The 16,986-nt window shown below is 35.8% G+C and overlaps 1 protein-coding gene across 8 annotated transcripts in view; it reads left to right on the top strand.

The window, feature by feature from the left end:
- ATRX (ATRX chromatin remodeler) overlaps positions 1–16,986 on the top strand; it is a 310,799-nt gene that overhangs the window by 191,856 nt on the left and 101,957 nt on the right. For all 8 annotated transcript variants that reach the window (XM_034649523.1, XM_019809464.2, XM_019809463.2 and 5 more), the window contains 3 exons: positions 5,475–5,612; positions 7,193–7,368; positions 8,722–8,839. In XM_034649523.1, the coding sequence (XP_034505414.1) occupies positions 5,475–5,612; positions 7,193–7,368; positions 8,722–8,839 (432 nt within the window). The remainder of the gene's footprint in view (positions 1–5,474; positions 5,613–7,192; positions 7,369–8,721; positions 8,840–16,986) is intronic.

Here is a 16,986-nt window from a genome sequence, read left to right as displayed (position 1 = left end):
TAATTGACATACAGCATTATAGTAGTTTCAGGTGTACAGCATAATGATTCAATATATGTACATATTGCAAAATGATCACCATATAAGTCTAGTTAACATCCCATCACACACATAATTATAATTTTTTTCTTGTGATGAGAACTTTTAATATTTAATCTCTCAGCAACTTTTAATTATATAATACAGTATTGTTATTTATGATTGTCATGCTGTATATTACATCCCCAGGACTTTTTTATCTTATAACTGGAATTTTGTAACTTTTGACCATCTTTACCTATTTCACTCATCCCAACCACCTGCCTCTGGCAACCACCAATTTATTTTCTGTATGTATGAGTTTGTTTTATTTTGTTTTTAGATTCCACATAAGTGAGATCTTAGAGTTTTTGCCTTTTTTGCCTGATCTATTTTGCTTGACATAACGCCCTCAATATACATTCATCTTGTCACAAATGGCAGGATTTGGTTTTTTATGGCTGAATAATATACCATTGTATATATATGCTCCACATTTTCTTTATCCATTCATCTGTCAGTGGACATTTAGGTTGTTTCCTGCCTTGGCTATTGCAAATAATGCTGCAGTAGGCATGGTAGTTTAGATACTTCTTTGAGATAATGGTTTTGTTTCCTTGGATATATATTCAGAGGTAGAGATGCTGGTTCATATGGTAGTTCTACTTTTCAATGTTTGAGGAGCCTTTATAGTGCTCGCACCAATTTACATTCTTACCAGTGGTGCAGTAGGGTTTCCTTCTCTCCACATCCTCACCAAAACTTGTTATCTCTTGTCCTGTTGAGAACAGCCATTCTAAGATATGAGGTGATACCTCATTGTGGTTTTGATTTGCATTTTCCTGATGATTAGTGATATTGAGGTCTTTTTCATGTACCTGTTGCCCATATGCATGTCTTCTTTGGAAAATTCTCTAATCAGATCCTCTGTCCACTTCTTAATCAGATTGTGTGGGGTTTTTTTTTCAAGCACATATTTTATATTGCATTGTTTAGAAGCCCAAGACTACTCAGGTTCGGTAATTTACTAGGACTCAGTAGAACTCAGAAAAGCTGTTGTACTCATGATTATGTGTTATTAGAGTGAAAGGATACAAATTAAAATCAGCAACAGGAAAAGGCACATAGGGTGGGGTCCAGGAGAGTTCCAAGGCTGATCTATCAGTGGAATTCTGCACACAGCAGTTACTTTTCCCAGCAATGGTACATAACAGTAAGTATGGAGTGTTGCTAACCAAGTACACTTACGCAAGCCATGGTGTTTAGAGTTTGGACTTGGTCACATAGACATGTTTGACCACCCATGTGAGTGATCGTAGTGATCACTTAGTGACCACCCATGTGAGTGAGTGATCTTTAGCCCCCTCCAAAGATCAAGAAGATGCCATATGGCCCAAAAGCCCCGCTGCCCCCATAAAGCACCTCGTTAGACGATCTTGTGTGTGTCCCAAGCCATCCAGGTAAACAAAGACCATCTTCTCAGGCAGGACATTCCAAGTTTAGAGGTTACCTCCCAGGTGCTAAAGGCAAAGGCCTAACCTACCTTTGGGCAGGGTTAGTCCTTTACTACATATGTGTATACATAGATAACATCATCCTGTTTGAGCTAGGTTTTTTTAAAGATTTTAATTATTTATTAGACAGAAAATACAAGCAGGGGGAATTGCAGGCAGAGGGAGAGGGAGAAGCAGGCTCCCTGCTGAGCAAGGAGCCCGATGCAGGGCTCAATCCCAGGACCCTGGGATCATGACCCGAGCAGAAGGCAGACGATTGACTGAGCCACCCAGGTGCCCCAGAGGTGGTTGTTTAAATACAAATAGTATCATAATATAGATTCTGCAACTTGCTTCTTTTTATTTAATAATTTATTTGGCATATATTTCCAGGTTAGTGCATTGAGATCTAATCATTAATTTTAGTTCTGTAACATTCCATTATAGTTTTATTAATGCCCTTTGAAAAGCTTTTAGGTTGTTTTCATTTTTCTACCAAAACAAGCAGTGCTTCAGGGAATATTTTATATATCTTTGGATACTTGGGGAAGTATACCTTTAGGATAAATTCCTAGAATTGAAATATGGGTCAAAGGGTATATACATTTTACATTTTAATAGATGCTGTAAGTTGTCTTCCAAAATGTCTGATAGTAATTTAGACTCTCACAAACATTGCATAAGAGTACCTGTTTTACCATATCCTCATGAACAGTGAATATGGTGGTGAAAATCATTTAAGTCACGTGAAAAAGGCAGTTTTTCTCTTTAGAAAACTTTTTAGGATTCACAAAACCAGTATGTGCTCTTTTAATACAAAGCTAGGTATAGATTTTGGTTTTTACGAAGGAATTGTTGAAAAGGAAAAACAAAGCTGGGGCATCACAATGCTGGATTTCAAGTTGTACTACAAAGCTGTGATCAAAAAGACAGCATGGTACTGGCACAAAAACAGATACATAGACCAATGGAACAGAATAGAGAACCCAGAAATGGACCCTCACCTCTTTGGACAACTAATCTTTGATAAAGCAGGAAAAAACATCCAGTGGAAAAAAGACAGTCTCTTCAATAAATGGTGCTGGGAAAACTGGACAGCTACATGCAAAAGAATGAAACTTGACCACTCTCTCACACCATACACAAAGATAAACTCCAAATGGATGAAAGACCTCGATGTGAGACAGGAATCCATCAAAATGCTAGAGGAGAGCGTAGGCAGCAACCTCTGCGACATCGGCCACAGCAGCCTTTTTCATGACACATCTCCAAAGGCAAGAGAAACAAAAGAAAAAATGAACTTGTGGGACTTCATCAAGATAAAAAGCTTCTGCACAGCCAAGGAAATAGTAAAAAAAAAAAAAAAACTAAGAGCCAACCCACGGAATGGGAGAATGTATTTGCAAATGACACTCCAGATAAAAGACTGGTATCCAAGATCTACAAAGAACTTCTCAAACTCAACACGCGAGAAACAAATAAACAAATTAAAAAATGGGCAGAAGATATGAACAGACACTTTTCCAATAGACATACAAATGGCTAACAGACACATGAAAAAATGTTAAAAATCATTAGCCATCAGGGAAATTCAAATCAAAACCACACCAAGATACCACCTTACGGGGCACCTGGGTGGCACAGCGGTTAAGTGTCTGCCGTCGGCTCAGGGCGTGATCCCGGCGTTATGGGATCGAGTCCCACATCAGGCTCCTCCGCCATGAGCCTGCTTCTTCCTCTCCCTCTCCCCCTGCTTGTGTTCCCTCTCTCGCTGGCTGTCTCTATCTCTGTCAGATAAATAAATAAAATCTTTAAAAAAAAAAAAGATACCACCTTACGCCAGTTAGAATGGTGGAAATTGACAAGGCAAGAAACAACAATTGCTGGAGAGGATGTGGAGAAAGGGGATCCCTCCTACATTGTTGGTGGGAATGCAAGTTGGTACAGCCACTTTGGAAAACAGTGTGGAGGTCCCTCAAAAAGTTAAAAATTGAGCTACCCTATGATCCAGCAGTTGCACTACTGGGTATTTACCCCAAAGATACAGACGTAGTGAAGAGAAGGGCCATATGCACCCCAATGTTCATAGCAGCATTGTCCACAATAGCTAAATTGTGGAAGGAGCCGAGATGCCCTTCAACAGATGACTGGATTAAGAAGTTGTGGTCCAGGGGCACCTGGGTGGCGCAGTCATTAGGCGTCTGCCTTCGACTCAGGGCGTGATCCCAGTGTTCTGGGATCGAGTCCCATATCAGGCTCCTCTGCTGGGAGCCTGCTTCTTCCTCTCCCACTCCCTCTGCTTGTGTTCCCTCTCTTGCTGACTGTCTCTCTCTGTCAAATAAATAAAATCTTAAAAAAAAAAAGAAGTTGTTGTCCATATATACAATGGAATATTACTCAGCTATCAAAAAGAACGATTTCTCAACATTCGCGGCAACACGGGCAGCACTGGAGGAGATAATGCTAAGTGAAATAAGTCAAGCAGAGAAAGACAATTATCATATGGTTTCTCTCATCTATGGATATTACTCAGCTATCAGATCGGTAGGGGAAGAAAGGGATAAAGAAAGGGGGGGTAATCAGAAGTGGGAATGAAGCATGAGAGACTATGGACTCTGAGAAACAAACCGAGGGCTTCAGAGGGGAGGGGTTGGGGGAATGGGATAGGCTGGTGATGGGTAGTAAGGAGGGCATGTATTGCATTTTGCACTGTGTGTTATGCGCAACTAATGAATCATCGAACTTTACATAAAAAACCAGGGATGTACTGTATGGTGACTAACATAATATAATAAATATTATTATGAAAAAAAGTATATAAGTAATTTTAAAAAGTCTTAATATTTGCATAGCCCCATCTGAATACTGATTAACAATTACGTTATTTGATCAGTCATACTGAAGCATTTACTTTTGAACTCATGTAGAAGATAAATTTTCTCTAATGCCTAACAGATGGGGAGTAATTTGACAACTGCTGTTGTTGAAATCCGTATTTAAGTAGTATGTATGTATATTAACCATCAAGCAAAGTATAAACCATACTTTAGAAAACAATAGTATGTTATTTTAATAAAGTGTATGTATTTCTTTTGAAAGAGTCACTCTCAGCTGTAAAATCTTTTATAGCTTGGAAAGTGTTCTTCCCACCTGCCCCACACCCCATGGCCGTATAAGAATCAATTTAGCTGCCCTTTTATCAGTTAAATTTTCCCCCGGCAAAGGGTGTTAGTTATTTGGAATATGTTAAGTGGGAGATACTGCAGAGTCTATTGTGATTTATTTTTATTTTTTAAATATTTTATTTATTTGAGAGAGAGAGAGAGAGAAAAAAAGAACACAAGTGGGAGGGGCAGAGGGAGAGGGAGAATCAGGGAGCCTGATCCCAGGACCCTGAGATCATGACCTGAGCCAAAGGCAGATACTTAACTGACCGAGCCACCTAGGCAGCCCTCTATTGTGATTCATATTGTATTTCTTAAAATGTAACTTGTGAAATTTGTCTTTTCATGTATATATAAATTGCTAGTCGTCTTAGGCAGTTGTGTTCACTTGATACACTAGTGCTGAAATATATCTTTAGAAACTGTTTTCCAATTACAAAAGATTCTATTTTTCAAATGCCTTACATCCGTTGGGGGGATCTTTTTACTCTTTTGATTATTTTTATTTTTGTTTATTTTTGTTTCTTACTGAGAGAATCTTAAGTATCATCTGTAGTATTACTTTAATACTCTACTGTTGGGATACAATTAATACCAGTTAGTGCCACATTACAAAATACAGTAAATACAGCAGCAGATAAAATATGACTGTTCTTATGAGGATATTGTTTATCTTCCCACAAGAGCAGCACTTTAAGGAGTTAACTTATTTGCTTAAATGGATTATATATTCAATTTGTAATTACATTTTAAGTTTTATCATATACTAATTAAATGTTGTTTTTTATACATTTTTTAGGCCCTGACTTTGTTGTTTGTGATGAAGGTCATATTCTGAAAAATGAAGCATCTGCTGTTTCAAAAGCTATGAATTCTATACGGTCAAGGAGGAGGATTATTTTAACAGGAACACCACTTCAAAATAACCTAATTGAGTGTGAGTTAATATCTGCAGTTATGCTGTAGAGTTGGCATTGCCTCAGATACGTTTTTGCCACTTTGCCATTTGCCTTTCTTCTGTCTAATATAGTCTCTGACTATGATCTGTGTAGGTCCATCTTAGTCTGCTGTGAAAGAATACCATACATTTCAAGTGGAATGCTTTATAAATATGAATGGTAAACCACAGTCAACAGGTGTGCTATTTTGAGTGTTCAAATATAAACATAGAATTTGAAATCTATAAAAATTATCAGAAGTCTTAATGATTGCTTTACAAATTCAGGAGATATTGTAACAAAATATATCTAATTTGGGGGGGTACTATAGGAAATTGAAAAGAAATGCTACATGTGAATGTTTTAGGAATATGGAGATGGGATAAGGAGAGCTGTGTTGAATCTATATCAGCATAGAATTTGTTGAGACAGGACAGATGATGTGAATCCAGATAACTTGTGAATTTCTCTCATTTTCATATGTCTGGTGATTCTTAAGAGGGAACATGAGTTATTCAGCAAATAAGAAATTGAAATTTCCTATTATAATCCATTGTAATAGTTTTTGTTATTTTTATTATTTCCATTCCTTTAGTGCATGGTAATGTAACTGTTTTTTATTATTTGTAAAACTGGTTATTATCTCACTGTAACCTATATTTTATCTTTATTTTTATCGGTTCCAGTTTCCCCTTTTTCTGTTACTCCGTTTGTAGAAGTGGTACTTCACATTGCAAAAACAATAAAATATTAGTTAGAAGAGTATTATGATACAGTGAAAAAGCAAACCAATGGTGTTTGCCAATGAAATTTATATCCATAGAAGTATGTTATACTCCCATGGAACTTTGCTTTAAGTGACAGTGCATGTAGAGTTCATTTCTAGTTCTTGATTCAAATGCACTTAATTCTCATTATTATTCATGACTTTTTAAGGGCCGTGCTATAATGAGAATATGTTCTATTTTAATGTTAAAGTCTAATTACATATTCTTTAGAATTTTCTAAGATAGTCCCTTGGGTCATATAAATATCAATTTTGACATAATAACTACTAATAAAATTATATTGAAACAGTGGAAAAAATGCTGTTTCACATTGTGGTCCTATGTCATATAGGGCAGCTGATAGCTCTATTAAGGGCTTCTGGAACAAGATCAGTTAATATAAAGTTTGATACAGTGGCTTATTACCTGATTTTATTATATTGGTTCAATATGTATTTTTCACAAGATACCCTTGCTGACCATGAAATCATGGTTAGGATTATAGAATACTTGTTTTATTGTCTGTATCTGTTATAGAGAATAGTGAATTAGAATAAAATGTTCTTAGGTGTTGTTTTTAAACATTCATGTCTAGAATTTAGGGATGGTTTTTATTTGAATTTCTCATCTGATTTAGGCAGTCCAGTTCCAGAGCAGATTTAAAACCAAAATTTAGTCTATACTCAGTTTGCTATTCCTTCTTTGTAGCTTAATTCTAATGCTTCCATGGCATGTGTTTTTGACATGAACGTTTTATCGGAGAATTTTTCTGAGTCCCTTTTAGCCATTATTACTATTGTCTTCTCTCTTAGATCATTGCATGGTTAACTTTATCAAGGAAAATTTGCTGGGATCCATTAAGGAGTTCAGGAATCGGTTTATAAATCCAATCCAAAATGGTCAGTGTGCAGATTCTACCATGGTAGATGTCAGAGTGATGAAAAAGCGTGCTCACATTCTCTATGAGATGTTAGCTGGATGTGTTCAGGTACAAATACATTCCATATAACAAAATATTGTTACTCTTATAATCCCCAAATGTTTTCTGAATTTAATTATTTTGTGTTTTCTTTCCCCTTTTTTCAGTATATAGTTTTATAGTTAAATCTCCTTGCATTGTCTTCAAAAGTCTTTGAAACTTTGAACTTTAAAAAAAGAGTTCCATTTATAGCGTAATTGATTAATTCATTTGCTAAGTGTATAGCTTCATATTACAATATATTAATGTTTAGATTCCTCATTTTTAAGATAGGGGGTATGTAAAAAGAACATAGCTGTTACGATTAAGAAATTCCTATGCTCACCCTAATTTTATGGTAGAGTGGCCTAAACCTCATTTACTTGAAATAGTTGTAGGAAAGGCAATTATGAATTGTGGAGGAGCCATTTTTAATGTAATCCTGAAGAAACGGTGTAATTACTTTGAAGTCATACACTAATCTGAATGGGTTAGTAGTGTTTACATACAGATACTTAGTGAATCTGTATTAATGAGTAGGTAAGTATGTAGAGATTGAGCCAGCAGTTAGTAGATTTCAAAATCTGCACTTTTTCTTTAGACATAGATACTAGTTGTAGCCACAAAGATGTAACAAATAAGGTGGGCTGTCCTTCTGACTGGATATTCTACTATCATATAAGGCAGTCATCCTTTTTGTTCAGGTTAGCCACAGGTACTAGCAAGTCCTCTGTTTCTGTATTGCTGCTACTACCTAGACAGTATTTTCCTGGTTTAGGTAGTCATTTGTACCTAGCACATTAATGTTCTTTCTTTCTTGTTCCTATAATCAAATGGTATCAAGAGTGCGTATACATGTTTTGCTTTCTCATCTGGGTAAACAGTTTCCCTAAAGTTATGTGTTATCCTCTGGCATAATGGCACATCTTACCTAAAGGACAAATCAGACAGGATCAGACATTGATTCATTGCTTTTAGTGTATGATTAAAGCAAGTCTTTTTTCCTAACACTGCTTACTGTAACCCCTATACACTTTTATTCTTTTTTGTTTGTTTTTCTATATAGAGGAGACCATTTGAAAAAATAAATTACATGCTTGGTAATATGACTACTTCAGTTTAAAACCTGCCTGGTGTGTTGCAGCGTCCTTTTACCAGTGCATCATGTTGCGTAGTCATAGGGAAATACATTAACTACAATCATATAGTGTTGATTATGTGATTAAAGAGGCTAACTATGTTTAAGAAAATGTTTTCTTGTATGTTTGGTACCTGTTTATTTATGTGTATCTTTTAGTTGGAAGCAATGATGATTCTTAGAGCAGTCAATTCCTGTCATATATTTAGGTTAACTAATTTCATTCTCTTTCTTGTTAATTACAGAGGAAAGATTATACAGCATTAACAAAGTTCTTGCCTCCAAAACATGAATATGTACTAGCTGTGAGAATGACTCCTATTCAGTGCAAGCTCTATCAGTACTACTTAGATCACTTAACAGGTAACAAATACACTTACTGTTTTTATCTTCAAAATACATTCTTTTTCTGATGAGTGTTGTTTTAGTAATTTTACCGTGTAAGTCGTTCTTTTTCAGTTGTGCATTGTCAAACTAAACCAGGCAACAAACTGGTGAAAAAACATGTACAGTATATTGGAATATTGCCCTTAATTTGTAAAGAGCTTTTATTTCAGGAAAATTATTAGTGTAAATAAATCCATAAAAGAAAATATATAGATTAGACAAGTTTGAACAAGTGAAAAAACAAGTTCATTTATCACATTGAAAATTTAATATACATAGCAAATATTGGTACATGTTTATACCACATATTTGGTACAAAACTAAAATACTGGTACCTATGGCATTTGTTCAAAACTCCATTTAGGCATTGAACACGGGGAGATAGCTATCCCACCCTAACATTTTGTTTAGCTTTGTTTACACTTGCAGTGAATGACAGGTACTTTTTATTTTCTTTCTGTCTACCTTTTGTTCTGATTATCTTTATTAAAATGTTATCCTTTGTTGAATCTAATAATTAAAAATTGTGACTTGTATTTTTATTAAAAAAAGAAAGAAAATATATAAAATTCCAGTATATTATTTAAAAAAATGAACCACAATAATAAAAGGCATATAAATCAAATCCATGAAATCATTTCTCATTTATCAAATGGACAAAGGTTAAAGGAAAAGAAGCAAAACACAAGGCAGGACATATATTATGCTCCCAGCATTATAGTAAAAATATACACAAATGCTTAAAATACACCAAAATCGCTAACAGAAATTTTTTTGGGTGGATTTATTATGAGGATCTTTTAGATTGTTTCTTATTCTTTTCTATGGGCTTTTAAAAAACAATGAATAGTTATTATCTTATCATCAATAAACTCGTGTGTGTGTGTGTGTGTGTGTGTGTGTGTGTGTATGTGTGTATCTGTGACTGTATGCCCAAGGTTGTCACTGTTCACAGAGCAAAACCTAGCCTCTTTTTGGTCTGGAGTGAGATTTCTTGTTATTACCTTATTCTGATCCTTTCCTCAAGTGATATGTCAGGTTTATTTAGGGGATACAGGTTAGAAAGTACCCACTAGCCATTGTGGATAAAATAAATTATGAAAAATAATAGGGGGTGGAAGTATGCATCTTAATACCTCATTTCATATCACTAGTTACAGTGATACACCTCATAACAGCAGTGCATTTTAGAGAATAGAATAATGATGATGGTTCTCAAGAATGATTTTGCTGTGGGGAAAACAGAATTTGAATGTTAGTATTTTACAGAACTGCTCTTTTTGCTATATCATAAACAGAAAATCACTTGTAATAAGGCACACGTTTTCATTTGTGTATCAGTCAAACTGTTAGATTTATTGTACCATTGTGTTTTGGATGACAGAAATTGGAGACATGATTAAGTAACCAAATGTGGTCATCCCAATGGGAGACCTACTGTGTAGTTAAAAAAAGGGAAGTCCAGAGCTAGCTTTCATTAATATTTGAGTAATAAAGGGGACTAAATTTGGCATTTAATTTAATATTTTTTCATTTAAAATTTTGTTTTATCTTCGAGAAAATGTCAGCTACAGTGTTTTCAAATATTAGAGAATCACTTGTCTTTAATAACCAATAGCAAAATGTTAATAGCTTGTATATAGATCTTAAAGTGTGTACTTTTGAGGGTGATGCAGCATTTAAGAACTAAGGGGCCCTCATTCATTGTGATTTTAATTGATGGCAAATATCTAAAGTACTAACTATTAAAAGCATCTAAACTCTGTAAAGTAATAATTTTTTTAAGTTTTTATTTAAATTCTAGTTAGTTAACATGTAGTGGAATATTGGTTTCAGGAGTAGAATTTAGTGATTCATCACATACATATAACACCCAGTGCTCATCTCAAGTGCTCTCCTTAAAAAAACAAAAACAAAAAACAAAAACAACCCAAAAAACCATGAAAAACAAGTGCTCTCCCTAATATCCATCACACATTTAGCTCATCCCCTGCCCACCTCCCCTCCAGCAACCCTCAGTTTCTTCTCAGTAGTTAAGAGTCTTTTATGGTTTGCCTTCCTCTGATTATTTCTCTTTCCCTTTCCCTATGTTCATCTCTTTTGTTTCTTAAGTTCTACATATGAGTGAAATCATAGTATTTGTCTTTCTCTAACTTATTTCACTTAGCACAGTACACTCTAGCTCCATCCACATCCTTGCAGATGGTAAGATTTCATTCTTTGTTATGGCTGAGTGATATCTATTGTATATGTACACCACATCTTCTTTATGCATCCATCAGTTGATGGATTTTTGGGCTCTTTCCAAAATTTGGCTACTGTTGATAATGCTGCTACAAAGATCAGGGTGCATGTAACCCTTCGAATCAGCATTTCTGTATCCTTTGGGTAAATACATAGTAGTCTAATGGCTGTGCTATAGGGTAGTTCTACTTTTAGCATTTTAAAGAACCTCCATACTGTTTTCCAGAGTGGTTACACCAGTTTACATTCCCACCAACAGTGTAAAAGGGTTCCCATTTCTCTGCATCCTTTGCCAACACCTGTTGTTTCCTATGTTGTTAATTTTAGCCATGTTGAGAGGTGTGAGGTGGAATCTCGTTGTGGTTTTGATTTGTATTTCCCTGGTAATGAGTGATGTTGAGCATCTTTTTATGTGTCTGTTAGCCATCTGTATATCTTCCTTGGAAAAACATCTATTAATGTCCTCTGCCCATTTCTTGATCATTTTTGGGGGGGTGTTGAGTTTGTTCTTTATAGATTTTGGATACTAACCCTTTATCAGATATGTCATGTGCAGATATTTTCTCCCATACATAGGCTGCTTTTTAGTTTTGATGATTGTTTCCTTTGCTGTACAGAAGCTTTTTATCTTTTTTTTAAAGATTTATTTACTTATTTTAGAGAGACAGAGAACACTAGAAGGGGAAGGGACTGGGGGAGAGGAAGAGACAGAATCCCAAGCAGGCTGACATGGGGCTTGATCTCATGACTCTGAGATTATGACCTGAGCCAAAACCCAAGAGTTGGACATTTAACCAGCTGACTACCCACATGCCTCAAAAAGCTTTTTATCTTGATGGTGTCCCAATAGTTCACTTTTGCTTTTGTTTCCCCTTGTCTCCAGAGATGTGTCTAGTAAGAAGTTGCTACAGCCAAGGTCAAAGAGTTTGCTACCTATGTTCTTCTATAGGATTGTGATAGTTTCCTGTCTCATATTTAGGTCTTTCATCCATTTTGAGTTTATTTTTGTGTATGGTGGAAAACAGTGGTCCAGTTTCATTCTTCTCCATGTAGCTGTCCAGTTTTCCCAGCACCATTTGTTGAAGAGACTGTCTGTTTTCCATTGAATATTCTTTTCTGCTTTGTCTAAGATTACTTGAACATATAGTTATGGGTCCATTTGTAGGTTTTCTATTCTGTTCCATTGATCTTTGTGCCTTTTTTTTTTTTTTACCCATACCATACTGTCTTGATGGACTACAGCTTTGTTATATACCTTGAAGTCAGATTTTTGATGCCTCCAGCTTTGTTTTTCATTTTCAGGATTGCTTTGGCTATTCAGGGTCTTTTGTGGTTCCATACAAATTTTAGGATTGTTTGTTCTAGCTCTAGGAAAAATGCTAGTGGTATTGTGACAGGGATTGCATTGAATGCATAGATTGCTTTGGGTAGTATAGACATTTTAACAATGTTTTTTCTTCAAATCCCTGAGAATGGAATGTTTTTCCATTTCTTTTTGTCTTCTTCATTTTTTTTTCATTAGTGTTCTATAGTTTTCAGAGTACAAATCTTTTACCTCTTTGCTGAGGTTTATTCCTAGGTATCTTACGGTTTTTGCTGCAGTTGTAACTGTAATTGATTCTTTGATTTCTCTTTCTGCTGCTTCATTATTGGTGTATAGAAATGCAGCAGATTTTTGTATGTTCATTTTGTGTCCTGTGACTTTGCAGAATTCATGTATTAGTTGTAGCAATTTTTTGGTGGAGTCTTTCGGGTTTTCTATATAGAGTATCATATCATCTGTGAATAGTGAGTTTGACTTCTTGCCAATTTTGGATGCCTTTTATTTCTTTTTGTTGTCTCATTGGAAGAATAGGACTTCCAGTAATATGTTAAATAATAATACAGAGACTGTACATCCCTCCCTTGTTCCTGACCTTGGAGGAAAAGCTCTTAATATTTCCCAGTTGAGGATGATATGAGCTCTGGGTCTTTCCTATATGGCCTTTGATGTTGAGGTATGTTCCCTCTATCCCTACTTTGTTGAGGGTTTTTATGAAGAATGGATGCTGTATTTTGTCAAATGCTTTTTGTGCATCTATTTAGAGGGTCATATGGTTCCTATCCTTTCTTTTATTAATATTACAATATTAATAAAATAAAATTTCTTTTATTAATTTGATTAATGTGGTGTATCACATTGATCTGTGAATATTGAACTACCCTTGTAGCCCAGGAATAAGTCCCACTTGATCATGGTTAATGATTCTTTCATTGTACGGTTGGATTCCATTTGCTAATATTTTGTTGAGAATTTTTGCATCCATGTTCATCGGGGATATTGGCTTGTACTTGTGTTTTATAGTGGTGTCTTTGTCTGGTTTTGGAAGCAGGGTAATGCTAGCCTCCTAGAATGATTTTGGAAGTTTTCCTCCCATTTCTATTTTTTGGACTAGTTTGAGAAAAATAGGTAATAACCCTTTTTTAAATATTTGGTAAGATTCCCTTGGGAAGCCAACTGATCCTGGACTTTTCTTTTTTGGGAGATTTTTTGATTACTGATTGAATTTCTTTGCTGTCTCTTGGTCTGTTCAAGTTTTCTATTTTTTCCTGTTTTGGTCTTGGTAGTTTATATGCTCCTAGAAATTTATCCGTTTCTTCCAGATTGCCCAATTTGCTGGCATAAAATTTTTCATAGTATTCTCTTACAATTGTGTTTTTGTAGTGGTGATTGTGATTTCTCCTCCCTCACTTGTGATTTTATTTATTTGGGTTCTTTCTCTTTTCTTTTTGATAAGTCTGCTAGGGGTTAATCAATTTTATTAAAATTTTCAAAGAGCTCCTGGTTTCATTAATCTGTTCTACTGTTTTGTTACTATATCATTTATTTCTGCTCTAGTATTTACCATTTCCCTTCCTCTGCTGCCTTAGGCTTTATTTGCTATTTTCTATCTCCTTCAGGTGTAAGGTTAGGTTTTATATTTGAGACTTTTCTTACGTCTTGAGGTTGGCCTGTATTGCTGTATTCCTCTTTTATGACTGCTTGTACTGCATCCCAAAGGCTTTGGACTGTCATATTTTCATTTTGATTTGCTTCCATGTATTTCTTTATTTCACCTTTAATTTCCTAGTTAACCCATTGATTCTTTAGTAGCATATTCTTTAACCTCCGTGTATTGGTGTTCTTTCCAAATTTTTTCTTGTGGTTGACTTCACGTTTCATAGAATTGTGGTGAGAAAATATGTATGGTATGATCTAAATCTTTTGTACTTGTTGAGGCCTGATTTGTGACCCAGTATGTATTCTATTCTGGAGAGTGTTTCATGTTTAAAAGGAATGTGTATTCTCCTGCTTTAGGATTAAATGTTCTAAATACATCTGTTAAGTCCATCTGGTCTAGTGTGTCATTCAAAGCCATTGTTTCCTTTTTGATTTTCTGCTTAGATGATCTGTCCATTGCTGTTAGTGGGGTTTTAAGCTCCCCTACTATTATTCTTTTGTTATCAATGAGTATCTTTGTGTTTGTTATTGATTTTTATATTTGGGTTCTCCCAAGTTGGCATAAATATTTACAATCGTTATATCTCCTTGTTGGATAGACCCGTTTATCATGATATAGTGCCCTTCTTCATCTCTTATTATAGTCTTTAGTTTAAAATCTAGTTTGTCTTCATTCAAAGAAGAAATAATACCTATTCTCCTGAAGCTGTTTCAAAAAAAAGAAACAGAAGGAAAACTACCAAACTCATTCTATGAGGCCAGAATTACCTTGATCCCAAAACCAGGCAAAGACCCCCATCAAAAAGGAGAATTACAGACCGATATCCCTGATGAATATGGATGCCCAAATTCTCAACAAGATCCTAGCTAATAGGATCCAACAGTACATTAAAAGGATTATCCATCATGACCAAATGGGATTCATCCCTGGGATGCAAAGGTGGTTCAACATTCGCAAATCGATCAGTGTGATAGATCACATTAATAAGAGAAGAGACAAGAACCATATGATCCTCTCAATTGATGCAGAAAAAGCCTTTGACAAAATACAGCATCCTTTCCTGATTAAAACCCTTCAGAGTATAGGGATAGAGGGTACATTCCTCAATTTCATAAAAACCATCTACGAAAAGCCTACAGCGAATATCATTCTCAATGGTGAAAAGCTGGAAGCCTTTCCCTTAAGATCAGGAGCACGACAAGGATGCCCACTTTTGCCATTATTGTTCAACATAGTACTAGAAGTCCTAGCAACAGCAATCAGACAACAAAAAAGAATAAAAGGTATTCAGATTGGCAAAGAAGAAGTCAAACTGTCTCTCTTCGCAGATGACATGATACTTTATATGGAAAACCCAAAAGACTTCACCCCCAAACTATTAGAACTTACAGAGCAATTCAGTAATGTAGCGGGATACAAAATCAGTGGTCCCAAATCAGTTGCGTTTCTGTACACGAACAATGAGACTGAAGAAAGAGAAATTAGGGAATCCATTCCATTTACAATAGCACCAAAAACCATAGGATACCTCAGAATAAACTTAACCAGAGAGGTAAGGCATCTAAACTCTAGAATCTACAGAACACTGATGAAAGACATTGAAGAAGACACACAAAAAGATGGAAAGATATTCCATGCTCATGGGTTGGAAGAATATACATAGTTAAAATGTCTAATATAACCAGAGCAATCTACGCTTTCAACGCCATCCCAATCAAAATACCAATGACATTTTTCAAAGAGCTGGAAGAAACAATCCTAAAATTTGTGTGGAACCAGAAAAGACTCCGAATCGCCAAGGAAATGTTGAAAAAGAAAAACAAAGCTGGGGGAATCACGTTGCTGAATTTCAAGCTATCCTACAAAGCTGTGATCAAAAAGACAGCATGGTACTGGCACAAAAACAGACACATAGACCAATGGAACAGAATAGAGAACCCAGATATGGACCCTCTGCTCTTTGGGCAACTAATCTTTGATAAAGCAGGAAAAAACATCCGGTGGAAAAAAGACAGTCTCTTCACTAAATGGTGATGCGAAAATTGGACAGCTACATGGACAAGACTGAAACTTGACCACTCTCTCACACCATACACAAAGATAAACTCCAAATGTATGAAAGACCTAGATGTGAGTCAGGAATCCATCAAATCCTAGAGGCGGACATAGGCAGCAACCTCTTCAACATCGGCCACAGCAACTTTTTTCATGACACATCTCCAAAAGCAAGAGAAATGAAAGCAAAAATGAACTTTTGGTACTTCATCAAGATCAAAAGCTTCTGCACAGCCAAGGATACAGTCAACAATACTAAGAGGCAACCCACGGAATGGGAGAAGATATTTGCAAATGATGCTACAGATAAAATGCTGGTACCCAAGGTCTATAAAGACCTTCTCACACTCAATACATGAGAAACAAATAATCAAATTAAAAAATGGGCAGAAGGTATGAAGACACTTTTCCAATGAAGACATACAAATGACTTAACAGACACATGAAAAAATGTTCAAAATCATTAGCCATCAGGGAAATTCAAATCAAAACCACATTGAGATACCACCTTATGCCAGTTATCCTGGCAAAAATTGACAAGGCAAGAAACAACAAATGTTGGAGAGGATGTGGAGAAAGGGGGAACCCTCTTACACTGTTGGTGGGAATGCAGGTTGGTACAGCCACTTTGGAAAACAGTGTGGAGGTCCCTCAAAAAGTTAAAAATAGAGCTACCCTATGACCCAGCCATTGCACTGCTGGGTATTTACCGCAACGATACAGATGTAGTGAAGAGAAGGGTCATATGCACCCCAATGTACATAGCAGCATTGTCCACGATAGCCAAATCGTGGAAGGAACCGAGATGCCCTTCAACAGATGACTGGATTAAGAAGTTGTGGA

Source organism: Ailuropoda melanoleuca, chromosome X (genome assembly GCF_002007445.2).
Source record: "Ailuropoda melanoleuca isolate Jingjing chromosome X, ASM200744v2, whole genome shotgun sequence".
Lineage (NCBI taxonomy): Eukaryota > Metazoa > Chordata > Mammalia > Carnivora > Ursidae > Ailuropoda > Ailuropoda melanoleuca.
Note: the sequence above shows the minus strand (reverse complement) of the source record. Positions and strands in the feature narration are given on the sequence as shown.